This window comes from Patiria miniata, unplaced genomic scaffold (genome assembly GCF_015706575.1).
Source record: "Patiria miniata isolate m_02_andy unplaced genomic scaffold, ASM1570657v1 HiC_scaffold_25, whole genome shotgun sequence".
Taxonomy (NCBI): Eukaryota; Metazoa; Echinodermata; class Asteroidea; order Valvatida; family Asterinidae; genus Patiria; species Patiria miniata.
The window spans coordinates 13,653,938-13,676,258 of NW_024037064.1; the positions used below are offsets into that span (position 1 = coordinate 13,653,938).

General features: G+C 38.0%; 4 protein-coding genes across 4 annotated transcripts; 3 read left to right on the top strand and 1 right to left on the bottom strand.

Moving 5' to 3' along the window:
• The first annotated feature begins 217 nt into the window (after window positions 1-217).
• On the top strand, window positions 218-999 carry LOC119733094. Its single transcript, XM_038206673.1, has 4 exons — window positions 218-290; window positions 387-592; window positions 701-878; window positions 965-999. Exons 1-4 carry the CDS (start codon window positions 224-226, stop codon window positions 997-999), a joined length of 486 nt encoding a protein of 161 aa, XP_038062601.1. The 5' UTR covers window positions 218-223.
• Window positions 766-2,105, top strand: LOC119733361. Its single transcript, XM_038206950.1, has 4 exons — window positions 766-1,045; window positions 1,194-1,334; window positions 1,449-1,659; window positions 1,772-2,105. The coding sequence occupies exons 1-4, from the start codon at window positions 1,001-1,003 to the stop codon at window positions 2,098-2,100; spliced, it is 726 nt and encodes a 241-aa protein (XP_038062878.1). The 5' UTR covers window positions 766-1,000; the 3' UTR covers window positions 2,101-2,105.
• Window positions 2,106-3,533: 1,428 nt separating this feature from the next.
• On the bottom strand, window positions 3,534-4,663 carry LOC119732923. The gene is made up of 3 exons (XM_038206501.1): window positions 4,560-4,663; window positions 4,105-4,215; window positions 3,534-3,761 (listed from the first exon to the last, which is right to left on the bottom strand). Exons 1-3 carry the CDS (start codon window positions 4,650-4,652, stop codon window positions 3,549-3,551), a joined length of 417 nt encoding a protein of 138 aa, XP_038062429.1. The 5' UTR covers window positions 4,653-4,663; the 3' UTR covers window positions 3,534-3,548.
• A 6,269-nt stretch (window positions 4,664-10,932) lies between these two features.
• LOC119732881 lies at window positions 10,933-16,743 on the top strand. The gene is made up of 2 exons (XM_038206476.1): window positions 10,933-11,160; window positions 15,969-16,743. The coding sequence occupies exons 1-2, from the start codon at window positions 10,942-10,944 to the stop codon at window positions 16,254-16,256; spliced, it is 507 nt and encodes a 168-aa protein (XP_038062404.1). The 5' UTR covers window positions 10,933-10,941; the 3' UTR covers window positions 16,257-16,743.
• Window positions 16,744-22,321: the final 5,578 nt, after the last annotated feature.

A 22,321-nucleotide genomic window follows, 5' to 3' on the forward strand; every position in this document is an offset into this window, starting at 1 on the left:
AGTCTTTGCGTGTTTCGAGGCAACAGACTCGATGGTCAATCTACAGCGAGTTCTACCATCAGTCGCAAGTCAAGTATCTCAACTTGCCAAGCAAACATGCAGGTAGGTTATCATAATTTGATTTTTGGAATTTTTCTAAGCCAATTAAAAGCCAATTAAAGACAAACTCAACAATTTTGAAACTACATGTACTTTTTGTATGTTCTTTAACAGGGACAAAACTATGAGACTGTTCTTCTTTGGCGATTACGACCTCATGACCAAGATGTATGGTATTTGCAGCTGCAATGGTATGTAAAGTTAATATTATAATATCAAAAATAAAATGCCATCCATCTTAATAGAATAATAAACAAACCTGTATTGGTCTTTTTTTCCAACTGCAGCCCGGTACTGCTGCCTCCACTGCACTGCATCCCGACAGAGAATGGCAACACCAAGAGATGAGAGAGAGCAATCTCCAGCCCGTACCCTTCAGACCATCATGGATGACTTCCAGAAGTATGAGGCAGATGGCTCCAGACGGTCGAGAGCAAAAGACGTCTCACACAGCATTGTTGCCAAACCTTTCCTAGAAATTGACACCGATCATGTATGTTAAATTAAAACTGCTTTAATAAAATGCATGCAGTTAAATATGCAAGGATTTCAATACACTGAATAGAAACTGATATTGTCAATGTTACAATTTTTGTGGCAGGTTGTACTTCCCAGTCTGCACATTTCATTGGGGAACTTCAAACAAATGTACGAATTGGAGGAGCACTGTCACAAGCTTGACTATACGCTGTTCAAGTTGCGTGTAACTCATGCAGACAATGACGACGATGAGGAAGATCCAACTAACTTTGACAAGAGGGTGACAGAGGAGTATACAAGTCAGCAAAAAGTGGCAACAGAGATTGCTCAAAAGACGGAAGAGCTTGAGCAAGTGGAGGATGAAATCCCACTCTGTATACTCCAGAAAGACTTACCCAAGCAAAACAAGGTCTTCTGTGAGATGGCCAACAGAGCATTTTTGCTTCGTCAACAACTGGAAGACTTGGTGAGAAGACAGCTAATTGAGCTGAGAATTAAAAAAAATAGCAATCAAGTTATATGCGAAGTCAGTAAAGAATATGCGAAGTCAGTAAAGAATTACAGAAAAAATGTTTTTAACCCTATTCTTTATTTTTGTTCTTGAAATACAACAGGAAAAACAAACAGTTGATTTTCCATTTGGAGCTGGCCCAATAGCTAGCTCACTTGATGCTGTGCTGCAACGCCACAATGTCAAACGTCAAGCATATCACGGAAAGGCATTCGTTGGCAACCATGTTCACAAATGTTGTCAGGTAAGACATATTGTATGTGGAATTTATCAAGACTTGTTGAAAAAAACTTGTAAGGGTCTTATGTAATATTTAGGAATTCACATGTGCACAAATGTATATTAAATTCTCAATCAGATGCCAGTCATAAAAGATCTTACCTCAGCACCATCTCGCATCCTCCGAGCCATGGATTGTGAAGACATTCCTGTACTCAGTCACCAGAAACTCGTTCGAGAGGCTGCAGAGATTGGCTCAAAATTTGAGGATGTCTTCCTCAAATATGCTGACGTACACTTTGCAATGAACCATGCAAAGGCTCTAACAGCAGCTGATCTGAAAAGAGTTGGTGAGTGATTTTTGTTACGATTATTTTTATGTAAAGTTAATTCAAATTGGAAAAATCACTTCTAATAAGGTTAACATGAATATTAATGTACATTAATGTTGTTTCCTGCCAGATATCTGCATAACATCCTTCATGAGAGCCTACAGGCTGCATATTCCTACTGCATCAATTACACCCAAAATGCACTTACTGGAGGATCACGCAATCGGTCAACTGACACGATTCGGGGTCGGCTTCGGATTGCTGAACGAGCAGGGTGGTGAATTAATTCACACAGAATTCAATAGAACTGGACGTGTCGTCAGCTGCATGCGAGATGACCTCCAGCGTCTCATGACGGTGATGAAACGGCACCATCTATCAACAACACCCGAGGTGATAGCCAGAGTACAGGCACATCGTCCACCTAAAAGGCAGAAAGTCCAGGATAAGGAGGAATAAAATATCAATCAGGTTGTACACATATGAGAGTCGCATGCCTTTTTCAAACTGTGTGTATGTAAATCAAAGCTTAACTTGTGCATGAAAACATAAATGTAATTTTAGATTCTCAGTCTCACCTTGATTCACTGTCACCTGTAACAGCTCACACATAATTCCACCAAACGTGTGTAGTTGGAGGGGAAAGCCTGAAATTAAACCGGGGGAAAACAATTTCCTTATTCATATGTTCATTTTTATGCTTCACACCACCAGATTCATAATTTCAAATAAAATTACGCCTACATGTACAATTAATTTATTGGCATGAAGACTGGTCGCTGGTCACTATCATCGATGTAGCCTACAGTTTGTAGATGTAATAATGTAAATATTTTGGCAAGGCCTGACGTCTGGACGTTGATGACGTTAGAATGTAAAGTTGTACTTTTACTCATTAGGATCACTAATTATAAATTAATGTGTGACTGTGAGCTGTAAAATGGCTGTACTTGCGCCCAAGGGCAAGGCAAAAGCGTGTAACCTTACCATCCGGTCCATAAACATGATTGATAAAATTCATCGTACAAAAAAGTGCAGAAGTAGGCCTATCACAATATCAACATGAGCCTGTACTGTTTTTAGGTTCAGCACTCACTTGTTGCTGAATATAATCCTAGTTCTACGTACCGGTAGCAAACGTGATGGTCTTCAAATACAATCTAAAACATCACAAGCCATCCTTGCTGTAATTGACTTAAATTATTGTAAATATCTAACATAGTATCTGTAAAACACGATTGATAATGTATTTTTAGGTAACAGTTACTTTTTCATCTGAACTTTTGATTTTATGTAAGGTTTGTTTCAAGTGATGTTCATTCACGTACGCGTAATGCCGTGTGCATTGTACATACATGTAAATAAACGTATTTTCGTACATTCACAGTGTTACGAACAAAAAATAACCCAACAATCGGCCTCTCATTTTAACGAATCTTACCTTGTCCGAACTGTCCTGCCGAAATATGTTGTGGTAAAAGTCTTCAACTTTATGGATTGTGGCTGTTCATGATGATGAAAACTTGGGGACTCCGAAAATAACCGTACTTTTGAACACAAAATTCACGGGGTTAACGTACGAGAAACCGCATGACGTTATCCATTTAGCTTACGCTGTACTTTACACCGCCGAAAAAAATTACATCCGTCTAATAATAACTTTGAAACACACAAGAACTCCTAACTAATACAAAGTGACAAATAAAAATTCAAAAACAAATATTATCACCTTTTTTTTATACAAAACTGAAATAAATCTTGGGAAAAAAATAAAACATTCATTATGAAACGAACCCTAAACTTGTATTACGTTTATCGCGTAAATTAAACTGGCCGTATGCTAACGCTGAAGGCGCACGCTTTAATGCGCGCTGAGACGGCCGTGAAAGCAGCATTGGTGGAGATTGTTACTTCCCAAGCGGCATGGGTGGAGATTGTGACTTAAGCGGCATGGGTGGAGATTGTGTCTTCCCAAGCGGCATGCGTGGAGATTGTGTCTTCCCAAGCGGCATGGGTGGAGATTGTGACATCCCAAGCGGCATGGGTGGAGACTGTGACATCCCAAGCGGCATGGGTGGAGACTGTGACATCCCAAGGGGCATGCATGGAGATCGTAATTCCTGTGAAAACAAAACAAAACGAAGCACATTTACCAAAGATTGATTAATCTGAAGGCGGAATGCCATATGCTTAACAATCCATCGGATTTCAAAATTTCGGCTTGTGATTTTTCTTGGTGTGAGATTTTGTGGCCGAAGATTAAAATAAACAATCTGTTATAAATGCCATTTCAATAGCTCACAGAAGAATATGTCAAGGTGTGCACAATCCAGAGGAATGCGGGCGTGTAATTTCTTTGCACTTTTTGGCAAGCTTGTGAGCATGCGATGGCATGGGGTGTGATGGCACACCTCAAATTTGGACTCTGACAGGAAATGTAAGCGGAAATGAAATATTGCTTACCTTATATAGTGTGCGCACACAGGACCTGCAGGTTCGTAGGTGGGAAACCTCCGCTTTGCACTCGAATATCTCCTCTTTTAAAGCACGAATCTCTGCAGTCATGACATTGACCTAGTATACGCATATAAGCAATAGAAAATTAATTTTCCGCGTCTAACTTATCACTCCGCCAATCTGTTGGGGCAAACTTTACTAAATTAAGCACAATACATAAGAAAATAATTTGCCCTATATTTATTCCTTTTTCATCCACAATCTAATAGCCAAGTGTTTGTCTCTTTGGGCGTAGCTAATTCTCAAACAATGTTGTTATCGCCAGCTGTAGTACACACTGCGCAATGGGAGACATTGGCCAGGTGCATGGGGAAAGAACTCTTTGCAAAAAGATATTAATTCACTCAACCAGTGACACGTTGAGGATTACTAGTTGTATACATCTTTATCCATAATCCTACCTTCATCAATATATCCTGGAGGACATTGGCATCATTGTCTGCAGGCAGACAAGACTGCAGAACTAGGGCCGAGGCAGCGGCGGTTTCACTCATACGAGCCTTATCCTTTTCTTTCTTGTTATTAATCTTCTCTCTCTGAACCACAGTTGCCTGTAAATTGGATAAATAAATGCTTTAATGCATAACAGCTATGGTAGTTGACAGATATCTGCAGTTTTCCAAATGCAATTACTTGATCAGCCAGAACATGGCATATGTCACTCCAAACATTGCATACTTTATCAATCCATTGATCCATTGCTCTCCGCTCTGTTGCAATCTGACCAATCGTAGGCCTATGCAGGTCTCAACCACCCATGCCCAACACGCATGTTCCCAGTTACCTGGGTTTTTTAAAAAAGCTTTCCATACATATGTACGAGTTTTGATGAGTCAGCTACTTGCAAAAATGAAAAGAAATTGAAACACAAGTGCAATGTCATTTCTATTAATACATACTTCATCTTTCCTCTTCTTTGGAGGGGGATTGTCAAGCATCTCAAAGTCTAAGGGAAATCAAAATAAGAACAAAGGAATCATTAACTGACTATAATAACAATCCTGTATGATACATGTAGGGGCATGTGAATGTAGTGCCTGGTAGGCTTGACAGACTAGAACTAATTTGACCATGAGGCCAGCATATAACTTTGTTATACAATCCACTAAATATGAATGTTCTATCTTGGCTTTTGTTTTATTTATTCAGTTAAATCCTGGCCAATGTCAAAGGAAGATTTTTTCAATCATCTTGTCTTTCCAGAATCATCTTCCTCGTGATGGCTGCTTCTTGGACCAGGAGACACTCTCTGAAATAATAACAAAGGCCATTATTTAAGAATGTTTTTTGCACAATTCACAGATCTGCTCTTGACTGGAGTGCTAATGAAATAAATTAAAATATAACAGTTTGAAAATATTTCAATAAACACAATCAAGTTGTTGGTTAACAGCTATTCCAGCTAATATTAGGCAGCAAATCTTTTATATAATAGGGCCTATAAGTCTCCAGCAGTGGTATACCCAATTAATCTTTTATCTGCGAAACGGACAAACAATATGGTAAGAGATGGATCGGTAAAATGCAGTGAACAAGAACAAAATTTAGGGTATTACTATGACCAAAGAAGGCATGGTGGCAGACAGCTATCACAGCAAATGTCTTCAATGGAGGCTGGAAGGAGTTACTGCTTTCTGGCATAGTTATTGCTGTATATATTGCAAGACGTAGTCTGAAAATATACAGTGCATGTCACCTTTTCAATTTTCTTCTTCGCATTTCTCACCTTCTTGGAAGTAAGGGGGATCCTGTTCTTTGCCTTTTTCTACTTCACCAACTTGCCCATTTCAGTTTTCCTTTTTTCTACTTGTTTAGAACCAGTGATCCAGTCATCAGGCAAAACTTTCTGCAAGATACAATATTACGGTAACATAATATAAATCGTTTTGGGTACAATCACACTTGAATTAGTTTAAATCAAGTGTAGGTCTTCAGAGAAGGGGAATAAAAAAGGTACTGAAAAAGGTTTTTTTTAGATTGAGTGGAGTCACATTTTTTGCACCTGGACAATCATTCTACAAGGGTCGAGCAAAATGTTACAGTCCTGAAAAAAAACATGATGTGCAAAGTCAGGTAATTGGTACTGCATGGCCATCGAGGAAACTATCCTACCAAATGATGCGTGTCTTGGCAGTTACCTTCTTTGGTATCCTCTTCGCCCTTGGGCCTACTGCTTCCTCAACCTCGCCCTCATGCAATGTTTCATCATCCTGAAAATGGAGGCAGAGCTACATATCACCATTAAAAATCATAACAATTTAGAGCAACAGTCTGACCTAGACGGAAATCCACCTAAACACCCCTGAAAGAACAATAATTTACCTTATTTTCAAATTCCATGTAAGCAGAATTAGGCCAAACAAAAAAATACCGTGTTTCCTCTTACCCGACCCTACCTAGAAAATCATGCCGACCCCATATCTTTTTATTTAAAAATGATAAAAATAAAAACTTATGGTGCCGACTCCAAACCTACTTTTTATGTACCCTGTACATCATCCTGAATATTTCTATATATTTTTATATATTTGTTTTTAACATCACATGTTGCATTTTCAGACCACCCAACATTTAGAAATCGTACTTTTTTCAGGCCAACAATTCACTGTCCGGCAGCACGATGGGTATGTTGTGCTCAATTAAAAAATCGACAAAAGTTACCTCAGCATTCGTCAACGATGTGTCCTGGTTGTCGAACCTGCTAAAGTAAAGCTGGTAATTTTCGGTGTCTCTTCTCAACAAGTTCTGCCACCCGAGAATGTTTATCGGTTGAGATATGCTTCATGCAATCATTTCTACCCGTGAGACTCACACAGAAATCAACACTGCACAATGTGCAAAAGCCAAAATATTCCGAATGTTTGTTGAAAGTTAGGCACAGCCGTTCGTCAATGTGTTTCTTCAGAAACTTTTGGCTCGGCTTTGACTTCAAAGTTGCCTTCTTCGTTGCCATTTTGGTTGGCACACTAAAAACACTATGGTCACAGCGCTACGTTACGCTGACTTAATAACTTGTAAACATGTTACAGATTGACGTGTCTCTGTGTAATGTACATGTTCGTGTACATTACTGCATGCATATACCACACTTGCACAGATTGTCACTGCGCACGCGCAATCATCTATTCCTAAACTAGACCATCACATACCTTGTTCTCCTGCCCCTCTAAAAACAATGCCTCAAGGCCCAAGTCTTTGCAAAGCTCTTGAAAGCGTGTGCTGTCATTGATAAGGGCTTCCATCACTTTACGTTGAGAATCATCTACAATTAAAAACAACATAGGAAACATCATTCAAAATGGCCGGAATTGTCAACAGACATTTTGTTACTGTGAGTGTGGGTAGACGACTAGATCAGGGGTGTGACTGAACAAAAACGAAAAATCCACGAGCTAATTTGCCTTGGTCAAGGCGCTAGTTGTTATTCACCCCGGCCGTTGGCGCGGTAAACGATATCCTCACTAGCGCTATGCATGCAGTGCATTAAAAATACAGTGCGAACAGCGACCTCACGCGGCAACAATTTCTATGCAAAAAAGTTGGACCCAATCTAGCGCCTTGGTTCAATCGTAGGCAAAAGCTAATGTTTTTCTTTATTTTGCGCTGGATTCCTAGCGCACGACCTTGTATGCGAATACAGATAAGTGTAGGCGGGGCTAATATGTGGAATGTCCAATCACACCTTGGTAAATCTGGACGTTATCAAATTATTTGCAGCTATTCGCCTTTTGCGGACGTGACAGGAACCACAGTTTTTGTGCATTGGGGCCGTGTGCACGCAAGGATCGACCAATAAGAAAACGACATTTAAGGTCAGCTAAGGCTATGATCATAATGAGCACCACCCCCAAAACCAAGGTGTGATTGAACCAAGGCGCAATATTGGGTCCAACTGATTTGCATAAAAATAGTGGCCGCGTGAGGTCGCTGTTCGCGCTGTATTTTTAATGCACTGCATGCATAGACATTATGACTGCATGCATAGCGCTAGCGAGATAACGTTTACCGCGCTACGGCTGGATGAATAACAACTAGCGCCTTGACCACTTGTTACGAGCTAATGTATACATGTACATGTATTCTTGTACATGTACTTGTACAGTTGTAGATGTACATGTATACATATACATTCACATATGTGCATATAGGGCATGTACATTTTGTAATTTCTGTAAATGCTTGCAAATTTTTTTGCTTCAGTTAAGAAAACAGACGGGGGAAAATTAGGGGGAAATGTCTAGTCATTAAATAATATAATTATTAAACCACATGTGATTGATTCAATAATGTCTTTTTCTGTGAGTGATGTTATTATTTTTGCATGTTTGCAAAGAGAAAAAACGATTCACCAAAAAAAAATACGAACGGTGGTTTAGGCCAAAAAAAAGGTCTCCGGTCTGGTATGCACGCGCATCGCCGTAGCCATGCGCGTCGGCAAAATGAAAAAGGTTTTTTTTCAATGAAAGATGATGTCTCAAAACCGCCAAACTCACTGGTTTGACTGGAATCCTGCTGTTGCACAATTTAAACGTGTTTTTAGATTGGGTTATGGTCGAGAATAAGCTTTATGTGGCCTCTCTGGACCCCCATATATTTGCACTAAGTTTAGTCGGGCACCATTTGCAGTCATCAGCCGACATTTGAAGCAAAAAAATCGGGTAAGAAAAAAAAAAAAAGCCGCGTCGCTGCACCACTTTTTGGGCAAGCTCCATACCAGAAACCGGAGACTTTTTTTTTTAGTCTACTCTTAGTAAGTATTTTTTAGTACAGTGTCAGTAGGCCTAATCTTTCTTTAAAACTTCAGTCCCACTCCCACGTCCCAGGCTTCCAAAACATTTTTGAAATTTTGTGCTGGTGGTGGCTACTTTTTAAAGCACTACTGCAGCTCAAACTGATTTCCATCCACAGTGACACTTTATTTCCTGTTCTTCCAACCATACTCTAGTCTTAGTCTTAAATTCCTTGACAAAATCGCGGCAATATTGACACCAATGTTTTCGCGACTTGCTTGCTCACGATCGTCACTGCACAATATATGCACAAAACACACACACGCGATACTCAAACACGATGGTGCAAACCCATTGAGAATCATTTTAGTTTGGTCCTCAAGTACTCTACTGTGCACACTGCATTGATGTCTAACAGGTTCTTGACTACACTGCTTTTTCATTAGACTTGTATCACCAGTCCATCCATTATCGTAATGTAGGCCCTATTTCGCCAGAGGTTTTTTGGGCGATACACTAGAAAACGTTGGGAATTAATCCGGAATCCCCATAACATTCCGGAATCCTCATAAAATTCCACAGACGTTAGGTTAAAAATCCGGAAGAATCCGGAAAAATCACACCCCCGACTAGATTTCATATCAAATTCGACACAGACTCAAGTCAAGATAAGCTAGCTTACAAATTTAACAAGCATGACAAGTTACAATTTCAATTTCATGAACTTGGAGGGCAGAAGCTGACTGCTGGGATCGTAGTCTAGGCCTAACATAAAGTAACAAGTAACATTCCGAACATTAACAATACATTAATGTAGACCTACCCACTGAGCTAGAAAGAAAAGTAGGCCCCCTAACGTACATTTCATAGGCCCTAAGCCCTAATTTGCTCCTAGTCATGCTAGTCCTAAAGTCCTATATCTTTTTTAGGCTTCTGTCATGTCTGTAACTAACATTGACTTAGGCATAACGTCATGAACGTGAGCCAAACAACCAGGCTTATTGGTCCTTTCTGAGTTTGTGTCCATAATTATAAACATCTATATGCTGACTAACATGACTAACTTTAATGCCTGAGCTTTTCTACTGTCCCTCGGCCATTTGCATTACGCCTATGTAGGAATCCCCATGGTTACAATATCGAAGCCATGTTATTTTTGCCACCTCATGACTTAGTTGGGCATGCATTACTCATATGAGCATAAAGTGCATGGAGTCACAACCTTTGAAAATCAACATTTACATAACTCTGGCAATGTCCTTGCTGCCTAGATGAACTCGACAACCTTAAATAAATCAGCAGCAAAGTATGCCATCCAAAAACTTCACCACTCGTGCTTTCTTACCCGCAGTTGTCAGTAAGGAACTCTACAAATTGCAATAAGAAAAACATGGTGCCAACCAAATAGTTAGGTTTCTCATGCAACACCACCCTCGTCAGTACAGCAAACAACTCAGGAACAAATGTAACATGTCGCCGATGAATTCCATCTTCAGCTTTAATAGTATAGTAAAACTGTGCGTGATCTGTACTGTACATTGCGACATAAACATATTGAACTGTCGATCAAGTGCTGTCGTCCTTGCTTGTTCGTAAAGCACATAATCAATTATCAAATTTGTAGCCAATGACAATAAAACACAAAAAGATTTGTTTACTTCGACTGCAGAGATAAAAATAAACCAAAACAAATCAAAGCCAGTTAAGTAGTAAACACAATCATTATGTAGGCTACATACAGTAGGCAATACATGTTTACTTGTAAGTCAACAAAAAAAAAACTTACCGCACTAGTGAGCTACACAAATCATAATTTCGCGAGTGCCATGAATGCCTAATATTTAACCAGAGTTTACTGTAGTACCATTTTTGTGTACCATCCATCCAGTTAGATATTTCCATCTGAAATGCAATCATCTTTGAACAATATCAGAATACTTTCAAAGCCTGGCTTATTTCAATTACATGTATATTGTATTGATGTAATGTACATGTGAACTATCAACTATTAATACCTTCATTATGATGATTTCTAATGTCTCACATTATATTTATGCAGGACGAACTACCACGACGTGTAAGAGACACCCAGTCCGTCAGGAACATCAAAGTAAAGGACGACAATGGACAAATAAATGTTGCCTTATGGAACGATAAGGCAAATAGCCCGGTCAAACTTGGAGATAAAGTGACAGTAACACATCTAAACACAAAACACAGCGACTATCTCAAAGAAGTATCAGCTTCCTCAACAGTAAAAACCGCTATCGAGGTATGTATCTTAAATCATTCTATGTGTTGAGGTGGGCACAAACACCGTGTTCATCACTTGCTTTAATGCTTCACACAAAATTTAATCCACATTTTCAGATTTTTCCTATTATATCTAGCACAGTCTCCAAGAAAGTGTAAGGACCAGATGATTGATTCATTACAGACCCACTGTAAAGAAAATAAATGTAGGAGATTTCTGGCTAAGTATTCAGACAATATGCTACAGTTAGATCAATAATTCGTTGAGGGCGCCTTGTGGGCAGCCGGTGTAAAAATTTTGCTCTCTTTCTAGTGTCGCTTTTTATGACTTTTTAAAATCTATTTTAGTACTCTATTTGCTGTTACGTGAAGCTCTGTACCCGAGGAAGTGATTGTATCATAAAGTTGAGTGAGTGTTTGCTGAATATCTGGATTTTTGCAACATTTTCGACAACTTGAAGTGTCCCAAGGTGCATGCCGTCCCACGTTACGGACCAGTGCCTACGGTATTTCTCCAGACAATAAAAGAACAATGAAGTGGAATTCCAAGACAAAGGCGTATCTGGCTTTTTTAGCCATACTGTTTGTATACGAGTATGGCTTCTTCAACAGCATGTCAAGTCTACAAACTGTCTACAAGACCCAACTGAATCCCACCTTCAGGCGCCGGCTCTTTGGATCCCAACTGTTATATTACAACAACGCAAGTGCAACATTCCGCCAACAGTTACTAGTATGCGGCGATATCAACCCAAACCCTGGACCTGAACCTCTTAACAAACGTAACCATGACCAAACAACGACATTGACTTCAACCAGAATCCAGTATTCGAGAAGTGAACTACTGAACTTCAGTAACGTCAGCCACCTACTTTCAGGGTCCGAGTGGGCAACGTTGAAGGCCTTAAACATCTGCAAGATACAACCCACCCGAAGAGGATGCTGTGCCGGAGTAAAAACCAAAGGTCAACACATTCCAGTGATCGCCCGTCCCAGACAACACCATGGTGAAAACACGGTCAGAAGGACCGCATCCAATCTGGTAAACATTGATATTTCTGTCACACCGGTAACTGAACCTAAGAACATACACCTCCCTTCGGTCATGTTACTAAATGCCAGATCCCTTGTTCAACGCATAGATGAACTTCAGATAATGTTGAAGGCCAATACTATTGATGTAGCGGCCGTCACAGAGACTTGGTTCCCGCCCGATGTTGAGAGTAGCTACTTCTCATTCCCACATTACAAACTGTATAGAAAACCTAGGGAAAACAAACGAGGAGGAGGCATAGCTTAATATATACGTGAAAACATCCCAACCAATATTGACCCACACTACATCCAACCACAGATATCAACCCCTATTGGCTTGAGTGATCACAATTCTGTGTTATGGTTCCCTAAAGTGTATCAGGATCATCGAAACATCACTTTTCGCAGAGTTGTGCGGCCAGTAAAGAACTCGGATAAATTGGCATTTGGCCGATGGATAACTGATCATGATTGGAGAGAGGTAACGTCAGCTGAATCACCAAATCACAAGACTGATGCATTCTATGAAACCCTTCTAGCAGCAATGGATCGATTTTTCCCAACAAAAACAGTTTCCGTCCACGCTGAAGACCAACCATGGATGAATCCCGAGCTCAAGGCACTCGTCATTAAAAGACAAAAAGCATTTTCGGATGGCAAAACTTACCTTTGGAGATTCCTGCGAAACAAGGTTTCAAGACTTTTAAAACAATCGAAACGAGAATTCTACAAAAAGAGCGTGAGACACCTTAAATGTTCTAACCCCAGAGATTGGCATAAAGAAATCAAGAAACTAACCGGTCTGAATAAAAAAACAAAGATTCATTTACCTGAGTCTGCAAAGTATTCTGGGATAGAGATTGCTTCGCAGATCAACGGACATTTTCTGTCTGTTGCAAGTGATATCCCCTGTCTGGATTCCAGTAGTCTACCGGCATACTTACCACCAGATACTCCAGTGCCAACCGTGTCTCCACAAGATGTGTATTATAAACTGAAGAAGGTGAAACTGTACAAGAGTGGTGGTCCGGACTCAATCCCATCATGGCTGATTAAAGAGTTCGCCTATGAACTGTGCTTTCCCTTGTCTAACATTTTTAATTGTTCATTGAGTGAAGGTATTGTTCCGGGGATATGGAAATCTGCTTATGTTGTGCCAGTGCCGAAGTGCCAACCCCACACAATACCTAATCTCCGGCCTATCTTCCTTACTTGTGTCTTTGCGAAAGTCTTTGAAGACTTTGTAACAAGCTGGATCAAAACTGATATCAATTGTTCTTTGGACAAACAACAGTTCGGCTCCCTTAAGGATACCTCAACCACTCATAACATGATAAAACTTTTAGATAAAGTGTATAGTGATACTGACATATCAAAAAACTTTACTGTAATTGTTGCAACAGATTTTTCCAAAGCATTTGATCGTGTTGACCATAACATTGTCATTTCCAAATTCATAAGTTTAGGTGTTCGACGATCCATTATTCCTTGGATATGTAGCTTTTTGTCTTATCGTACCCAAGCTGTTTGTTACCAAAATGAACTATCCGAATGGCGGTCAATACATGCAGGCATTCCACAAGGTACTAAACTAGGGCCTGTTGCTTTCTTGGCTATGATTAACGATGCTGGATCCAATTCACCTGAAGTTATGCATTATAAATATGTGGATGACTTAACATTGTGTCAGACTTTCAGTGACGTAAATCAATCCAGCTCGATGCAAATTGAACTTGACAGGTTAAATCAATGGACTTTTAATAATAATATGAAATTAAACCCCACTAAATGCCAGGCTATGACTGTGTGTTTTAAGAAGAATCCAATCTACCCTCCTGATTTTCAAATAGGTGCCTCAGTCCTTGGTCAATCAAATTGTTTGAAAATTCTTGGTGTTTACATTCAAAACAATCTCAGATGGGACACCCAGGTGACTACAATGTGCAATTCCTTTAACCGCAGACTGTACTTCTTACGCCAACTTAAACGCTGTGGTCTATCCATTGATGACTTGGTCACTGTTTACATGCAGTACGTAAGACCCACTGCTGAGTATGCATGTCCTGTTTGGCATTCTGGATTGACAAAGGAACAAAGGGAATCGCTCGAAAAATTACCAAAAAAAGCATTTCGCACAATCCTTTCCATTAATGTTTGCGAGCACGTTCCCTATGACCTTATGTCTAATATGATACAAATCCCCTCTCTCCAGGAAAGACGTGATCATCTCTGTTTAAAGTTTGGTAAAAACCTTCTCTCATCTCATAAATACCGTGACTGGTTACCACCCAAAAGATCGAACAACCTCCGCAATACCAACACCCTGTCAATCCCTCGATGTCGAACCAACCGATACAAGAATAGTGCAATCCCATTTTTAACAAATCTTCTTAATGAACAACTAAGCTCTACGTCTCACACCCTGGTTTGATATTTATCTTCATTTATTTACTGTTTATTGTTATCTGAGCAATCCATTTCTCCATGTTTGTTTTCCCAACTGTTTTTAATCAACTGTTTTTAGTCAATTTTTTTGTAAATTTGTTTTATTGTGTACTCACCATTCTTGTTGTTACATGCATTATGTTTTAACTCTCAGTATAATTTTTTCCCGGTCTTCTAATTATTTTTATTGTAATACATACAGTTTTTACCTCTGTCTATTTTTGAAATGTTTTCCAATGTAAACCTGCCCACAATTCAGCTTTCGGGCTGCGACGGGAGAGTAAAATAAACCATTTAATAAAATAAAATAAATAATTGCATACATTATATGTTACACACGACAAGCACTTTAAAGGTTCAATCAGACCATGGAGCTATATGTATTTCCATAATCAGAGTGCTCACACTTTTTTCCCTAATCCAACAAGACATCATAATATTTTTATGTCTGAATTTAGTTTATTTATAAACATAGTTCTGTCATGGTGCTCAGTTGAAAAAGCTTATTTACTTGAAAGCAAAATAAAATGAATTGTTTGTAGGGGAAAAAAATGAAAGGTTATGCCAATCGTTATTGTTAGTGTCATGAATTGTAGCTTTAAGTAAACTATTACATAGTGTGACAACACAGTGGACAATACGCCATCCGTTAGAAAAGCCAGTGCACGTAATTTTATTAAAGTGTATTTCCAAGGACTTTCTTACTGCTATATCAAAAGGTGTCAAAAATCACAGCTATTGATTGGGGGCAGCCAAATGTTTCAAGAAACATCAACGTCTTGTTTTGGTTTAAGTACACAGGAAATGGTAGCAGTGTAGTTTTTATATCATTAAAAGTATAATTTGGTTCTTTCAGACATGTACAACACATGTTACTGTAAAAACAAAAAACCTTGAATTTCAAGTAAATCAACAATGTAGGGCAATAAAAATGAGTGACATTAGTTATTCAGCCTTAAAGTATATGACAAAGCTAGTGTTTAACTGCAACAAACATGGAAAAAAGTGTTCTTTTTTGGTCAGTAGTAAATGTATTTTTTGGGTTTTTTTTTTCAGATCTATCAGTTATTTGAATTGAGTTTTTTTGGTTAGTGTTTCAAAATACTGTCAAAAGAGCTGAATGAATCAGTAGAATAATCAATAAATTTAAGTTAACCACTGGCTTTATGACCTGCACTAAATAGTCGTAATAAGTACATTCTTGGTTTATCAATCTGATAAATGATGTGCAGGTGTTGTCCATTTTGTTGAATTGGTTACATTGCTTTGAAAACAATAACATTTTTAGATGTCCACACCAATTTCTTCAATATGTCTATTTGTTTTTTATACTCGTTTAATATATAGATTGCCGTTGAAGAAGTGCAGGTCGAAGTCATTACTGTTGAAGACAAAAATGGAGACTTCATGTTATTGACTTGTGAGCTTCGAGGTGAACTGGTTGAAATACACATGCCAAAAGCAATCGCTATAAAACTGTGGCACACAGTTGTTGTTGATGACATTCTCAAGCATCTGGAAGACAAGAAGCTCATTGACTTAGTTCTACAGGGACAACATGTTATTGATTTGGGTACACTAAATACAGAAGAAAGACTTGAAGAAAGGGCAGTGAAAAAAGTGCTGGAGTTCTGATTGTATTCACATAGTGTGATGCTGTGATGATGCTTACTTGAACTGTTGAAAACATCATGGTTTTACAATTGTTTTTAGTTGTTACTTTTCATGAGTACTTGAACTTCTTTTTGGAGAGTTGAAACTGACAAAACTTTCTTAATAGCACAAAACAAGATATATGAGCACTAAAAAGCATTGTTTTTGTACAGTGAGTGGCAAATTTGTTAATGCCAATAGCCTCTTGTAATTAGCCTAGTGAAAAACATGTTGCAAAAATCAGGATAAATGATCATGATATGATAACAATCAGGATATGCATGTATAAAGTTAAAATACAGTTATATGTATAATGAAAACTAGCACAACAACATTAAAAATGTATAACACGTTTTATAAAGTATATCAGACAATAATGTTGCGTTCTAATATTTGCCAAAGGGGAAATTATTAGCCTGTAGTTCTTTTTATACATGTCGCAACAAATCAAGTGTTGAAAGATGTTTGTTATTTGCTAAAGTAAACATTCACAGCATTATATGATCAAACTAGCACAGCTTGAAGTACATTTTCATGATGGTATTCAACCATTCCCATAGCTCGTGAAATTTTACCATGATAAATCATTTTTTAAATGTTTTTCGACTTTTGGGGGCATGTCATTGCCTTTCATGGCTTGTAGGTCATTATAGGGAAAAATAAGCGTTGTCTGTGTATGGAACTCTTCCCAAGATGAGCTTTCAAATTTTTTTAAGAACGTAAATTCGATGTGATGAACAACATCAGGGTTATAAATTAGATTAGGCAACAATCCAAGTGTTTTCCTTGCATGGCTGTACAGTGTAATTTTCAGTAACAAAGTAATGTCCAATAAACACCGTTACATGTTAGAAGCAAATAAGCAATATAAGACGTTATTTAAAAACACAGCTCTTTGCAAGCGTTTATCAAAAAATATAATAGGTATTTATAATTGTTGTGACTTAAACAAAGCTTACGTGACAAATAATACTGCAATGCTCACTTTTCTGGTTAGTTTTGTACATTTCAAATAGGAAATGATTTCTATATATTTTAACAGACATCATTGGAGTTAAGAACCCAGTTACACAGTGACAGATAGAACTCCCCCATCAGACATTTTTACCAATAATTTCCCTCATTACAGCTAGCTTTGTTATATTATTAATAGTGAAAGAAAGTGTACTACCCAAAACATATGAACAATGATATGCAGCTGTAAAAGTGTTCAGTTTGTTATATTTGAAAAAAAAATTAAAAATGTATAAATAACATGTCATACTAGTTCTTGCCATCAATCATTGCAAGCTATTCTTTTAATTGTAAAAGAAAAAATTATGCATGTATAAAAAGTAAAAGTTCAAGTAATTGAGTATTATATGAGGACAACACTATATTTCTATATAGTTAGTATGAGTTATAGTATATTCTTAGAATTAGTAACGAACGTTGTAATGTTAATTTTGAGCGTTAAAAGGTTACAGATATTTTTGTTAAAATATAATGTGCTAATTTAAGAATCCGTTTGCATGCACAGTATAATTACTACATGGAAAAGCTTTTTTTATGGACTGTTATCATGTAATAAAACCAAGTTATTTGTGTTGTTTTCAGTTAAATGTTTAGCGTGTCAGCGCCGTCACATGTTTTTGTCAATTTGGCATATTTGTAAATTTAATTTATGTCGCCGACACATATCCGATCGGGTTGAAACCTTGAATGTATCTACAAACAGAAATGTTAAAGATAACAACTGACATCATGTGCCCCTGACATCATCACGAGACCAGTCACTTGACATTAAAGCGCCATTCTTAAAGGATTATTTCTCCTAAACTACTTGTCCGATTGGGTTGAAACCTTGCTTGTATCTACAAATGGAAGTATCATAGATGAAAACTGGCATGATGTGTCTTTATTTCATTCAGTGTGCGTGAAATCACGTGACCATTGTTTCCGGTCGAAAAAGGCCAAAACCGAAAGTGGCTTATTATTTAAAAGTGGTAATAGATATGAACTTGCTTTCAACAGTGTTAGTCTCTTGGCTGATAGTATTCTTCAAATTATCTACCGATGACGTCATGTAATTTTCGAGTGCCCTCTAGCGACAGGTTGAAAATTTGCAAACATGTATTTTGAATAGATGTCTGAGGCAAAGTTTGTCAGAATCGCCTAAATATTGGTGTATATGATGACCTTGCCCTACTTAAGACGTGTGCGAAATTTTAAGCGTATGACATCATCAGACTGGAAGTTCCGTTGAAAAGACCTTTCCTTTTCAAAAATTGCTAACAAATCAATCCGTACAGATTTAATCTTGAATTGCCCGTTAAATGATAGCGTTAACATTTGCTCCAAGAGTGCCAAGTTCCCAACTTGTCAAAATGATCACACAGTAATTGACGCGACGTGAGCCAAAAATACCCTTGCGCAAGTTGTAGCAGAGCGCTTTAAAACATGCACAAGACTTCGACAATGTATAGCACGTACATGTACATGGCTTTGAAACGTCGTACAATGTACATTTTGCCCCTTCATTCTCGCCAAAAGAGGGCAGTACATAACTTTAACGGTTGTACGGGCGCACAGGCTAGGCTGTGCAAGGCAGCGTAACGAGCGGCACACAGCCTGATCTTATTATTCTAAACGATAGCGCATTACAAAAAAATGCGCTACACCGTATAAAGTGAATGGCGCCCCCATTCGCCTTTAATGGTTGTACGGGCGGACAGGCTAAGCTATGCAAGGCAGCGTAACGAGCGGCACAAAAGCCTGAATTCAAAATTCTTTTTGTATTAGGTCTGTTAGGTAATAGGTATTCGCCCAAAAGTTTGAAAAAAAAATTGTGGCGTCATCATGATGTCATAAAAATGCAATTTTTCAAAACACATATAAGGAAAGGTCTGACTGTCATGAGACTTGGTGGGTAGGTAGATAATGGTACTACATGTAGTATGCAAAGTTTGAAGTGACGTCACAATAACGTCATCGTTTGGTTTTTATGATTTTTTAGATAGTTATAATTTTATTCTGCTTCCACAAATTGCACACTTTCTTTCATTGGATTGACATTAAACTTGGTTCAAACCAAAACCACAATGACAAAATGTGCATTGAGAAGGGTTTTAACGATGACGTCATTGCAGAGCAAGTGACGTCATTTGATAAAATTATATTTTAGAAATTATTCTAAGCGTTTTGAACAACCTTTAACTATATCTACAGAACTGTAAGTCTGATTGGGTTGAAACTTGGTATGTGGCTATACCGGGATGTGTTATATTAAAAAAAAAAACAATTAAGTGACGCCATGATGACGTCATCCGGAGATTTTATATGAATATTTGAAGTTTTTGACTATATAGCCATATCTCATGAACGTAACATGCAAAATTCAAAATTCTTTGCTAGGTAGAAGGTATTTGCACAACATTTTGAACAAAATATCTGACATCATTATGACGTCATAAAAATGCGATTTTTCAAAACACATAAGGAAAGGTCCGACTGTCATGAAACTTAATGGGTAGGTAAATAATGGTACTATACAAAGTTTAAAGTGACGTCACGATGACGTTATCGTTTCGTTTTGATAATTTTTAGATATTTTAAATTTTATTGTGCTTCCACAAATTGCACACTTTCTTTCATCGGATTGACATTAAACTTGGTTCAAACCAAAATCACAATGACAATGTGCATTGAGAAGGGTCTTAAGGATGACGTCATTGCAGGGCAAGTGACATCATTTGATAAAATTACACTTTAGAAATTATTCTAAGCATTTTGAACAACCTTTAACTGCATGAAGTACTCTGAAAAGTGACTGCAAAAAGACAAACGAAACAAATATTTGTAAAATGCGAAAAAGCCCTGTGTTCTGTTTGCAAACAGACATACAGCTCTAGTTGTTGTTTGTGGCTTGTATCGGAGTGTGTGTTGAAATGACACGGCATATATTGGCGCGCCGTGCAAAAAAAAACACATTTTTCTTAAGGCATATCATGGCATGTGTTGGAGGGTCAAGTAGAGTGAGGGTTAATTATTATAGGCAATTGTGAAAGCTCTGTCTCTTAATTGTTCTATATATGTAGAGTAGACTGTTTACTTACTCGCGACTGGCGTGTTAGTCGGAATACTGTTCTTCCGTCATGAGTTGTGTTGACGTTGGCCTTTGTTACCTGCTTGAATTGGCCTTTGTTACCTGCTTGAATTGTTACCTGCTTGAATTATCCAAGTTCAAGGTACTTCAAGTGATCGACTATATCCGTGTACATCTCTTTGATTGATCCTTCTTTTGTCAATATGTCGATACATTTCGAGTTGTTTCGGTTTTCGGCTTCTGAAAGAAAGTGACATCAGTCATCTGTAAAGAGAATTAAGAAAAAAATAAAAAGTGATGGGTGGGGTGACGATACTTGTATGTGACGTAAACACATGTACAGTATCTTGTTGTTAATCATACATCTTGAGACTAAGTGTATTCGCACATGTCATTCCCGCGAGGGGGAGGGGGGGGGGGAGTAAGGGGTTTCTCCCAAAACATCAGTTTAACTGGGTGCATCTAGTGAAGGTTTTTGAGAGTGAAGAAGGATTCCTTTGAAATTGGTGACAGACTGGGTGGGGTTCAATGTCCTAAAATAATAATAGTAACCATACGGGATTCACACACAGACACTTGTGGATTTGTTGGGATGGCTGTGCCAGTGCAATTACATATGCAAAGAGTCTATCAATGACACATCATTATGTTACTTCTGTATTTTTATTCTTCGATTTTGTTGTCTATGACAGCACTGTTCTGATTTGATCATTATTGCAATCAGCTTAATGTTTTGATGCTTGCCTAGTTTTTAGTTTGTTAATGATCATAAAACTTGAGAATGCACTTTCAGTCTCAGACCTTTTCTTAAGAGTTTTAGCAAACCAATGGTTGGATTCTAATTATTGCATGGAAATGGATTGCTGCAGATTGAGAAGGAGTTGGTTCATATTGTTTTTGAGTGTTAAGTACTAATTAACGCCATTTTGTTTTTCTTGAACATCACCATCAAGTCTTTCATTTGTGAGTTTTTGCATGGTTTATGTGATATTATGTTCTCGAGAAAATAGAATACAAGAGTTAATCAAAGCAGGGCATGAATAGCTTTAAACGAAGTCAAGGAAAACATCAGGCAGGAAGGAATTGTTTGAAAATGATAAAGGTTAGTCACTGATGTTAGGAAGCAGGGAACAAATTGAAGTGTGAACTTTGAAAGCTCATCTTGGGAAGAGTTCCATACACAGACAACGCTTATTTTTCCCTATAATGACCTACAAGCCATGAAAGGCAATGACATGCCCCCAAAAGTCGAAAAACAAGTGAAAAAAGAAGTTGATATTTTGAACAGATATAGGCAAGACATGAACAATTATGTGGAAAAAATTTCATTACGATGGGTAATTGCCCGCATGGTGAACTTGCCAGCCGAATATTGACAAAAATGTCCCTTTTTTCAGGGAGTACCCTTTTCAAAGGATCTGAACCCTGCAATTAATGCTTTAATGTTGTCAGTGTTCTTATTGCAGAGGGACCTCTACCCAAATAAAAGGAATACAGCATAATAAACACATCTGTGGCTGACAGGGGGTCCTTGAAAATTGATTTTTTTTTTTTTTTTTAAATTTCTGCTATAGAAAAAGTTTCATATTTTAGGGGCAAATAACTCTGAAACTGAGTGAAAGGATGAGAGATCTGATGGCAGATTCTGAAAGCCTGGGTAAATTGGGCTGGAAAGCAATTGTCAGTCCAAAATTTTATTAACTTACATGACATATTGCGCTCTGGCCATATCTGAGGAACCCGTACTCCCCTAGGAGTTGTTTGAAGCCTACAATTGTTTGTGTGTTAATTATTGAAACAGTGGTAGGCCCTACTCTCAAAATAAATGTGAGCAAAATCTAAGTCGGTCACCATGGGACCTCTTCTTCTTCTTCTTCTTCTTCTTCTTGTTCTTCTTTATCATTTTTACCACATCTCATTTCATTAAGTGACAAGACATAAATACATACATGTAGTTTTAGAT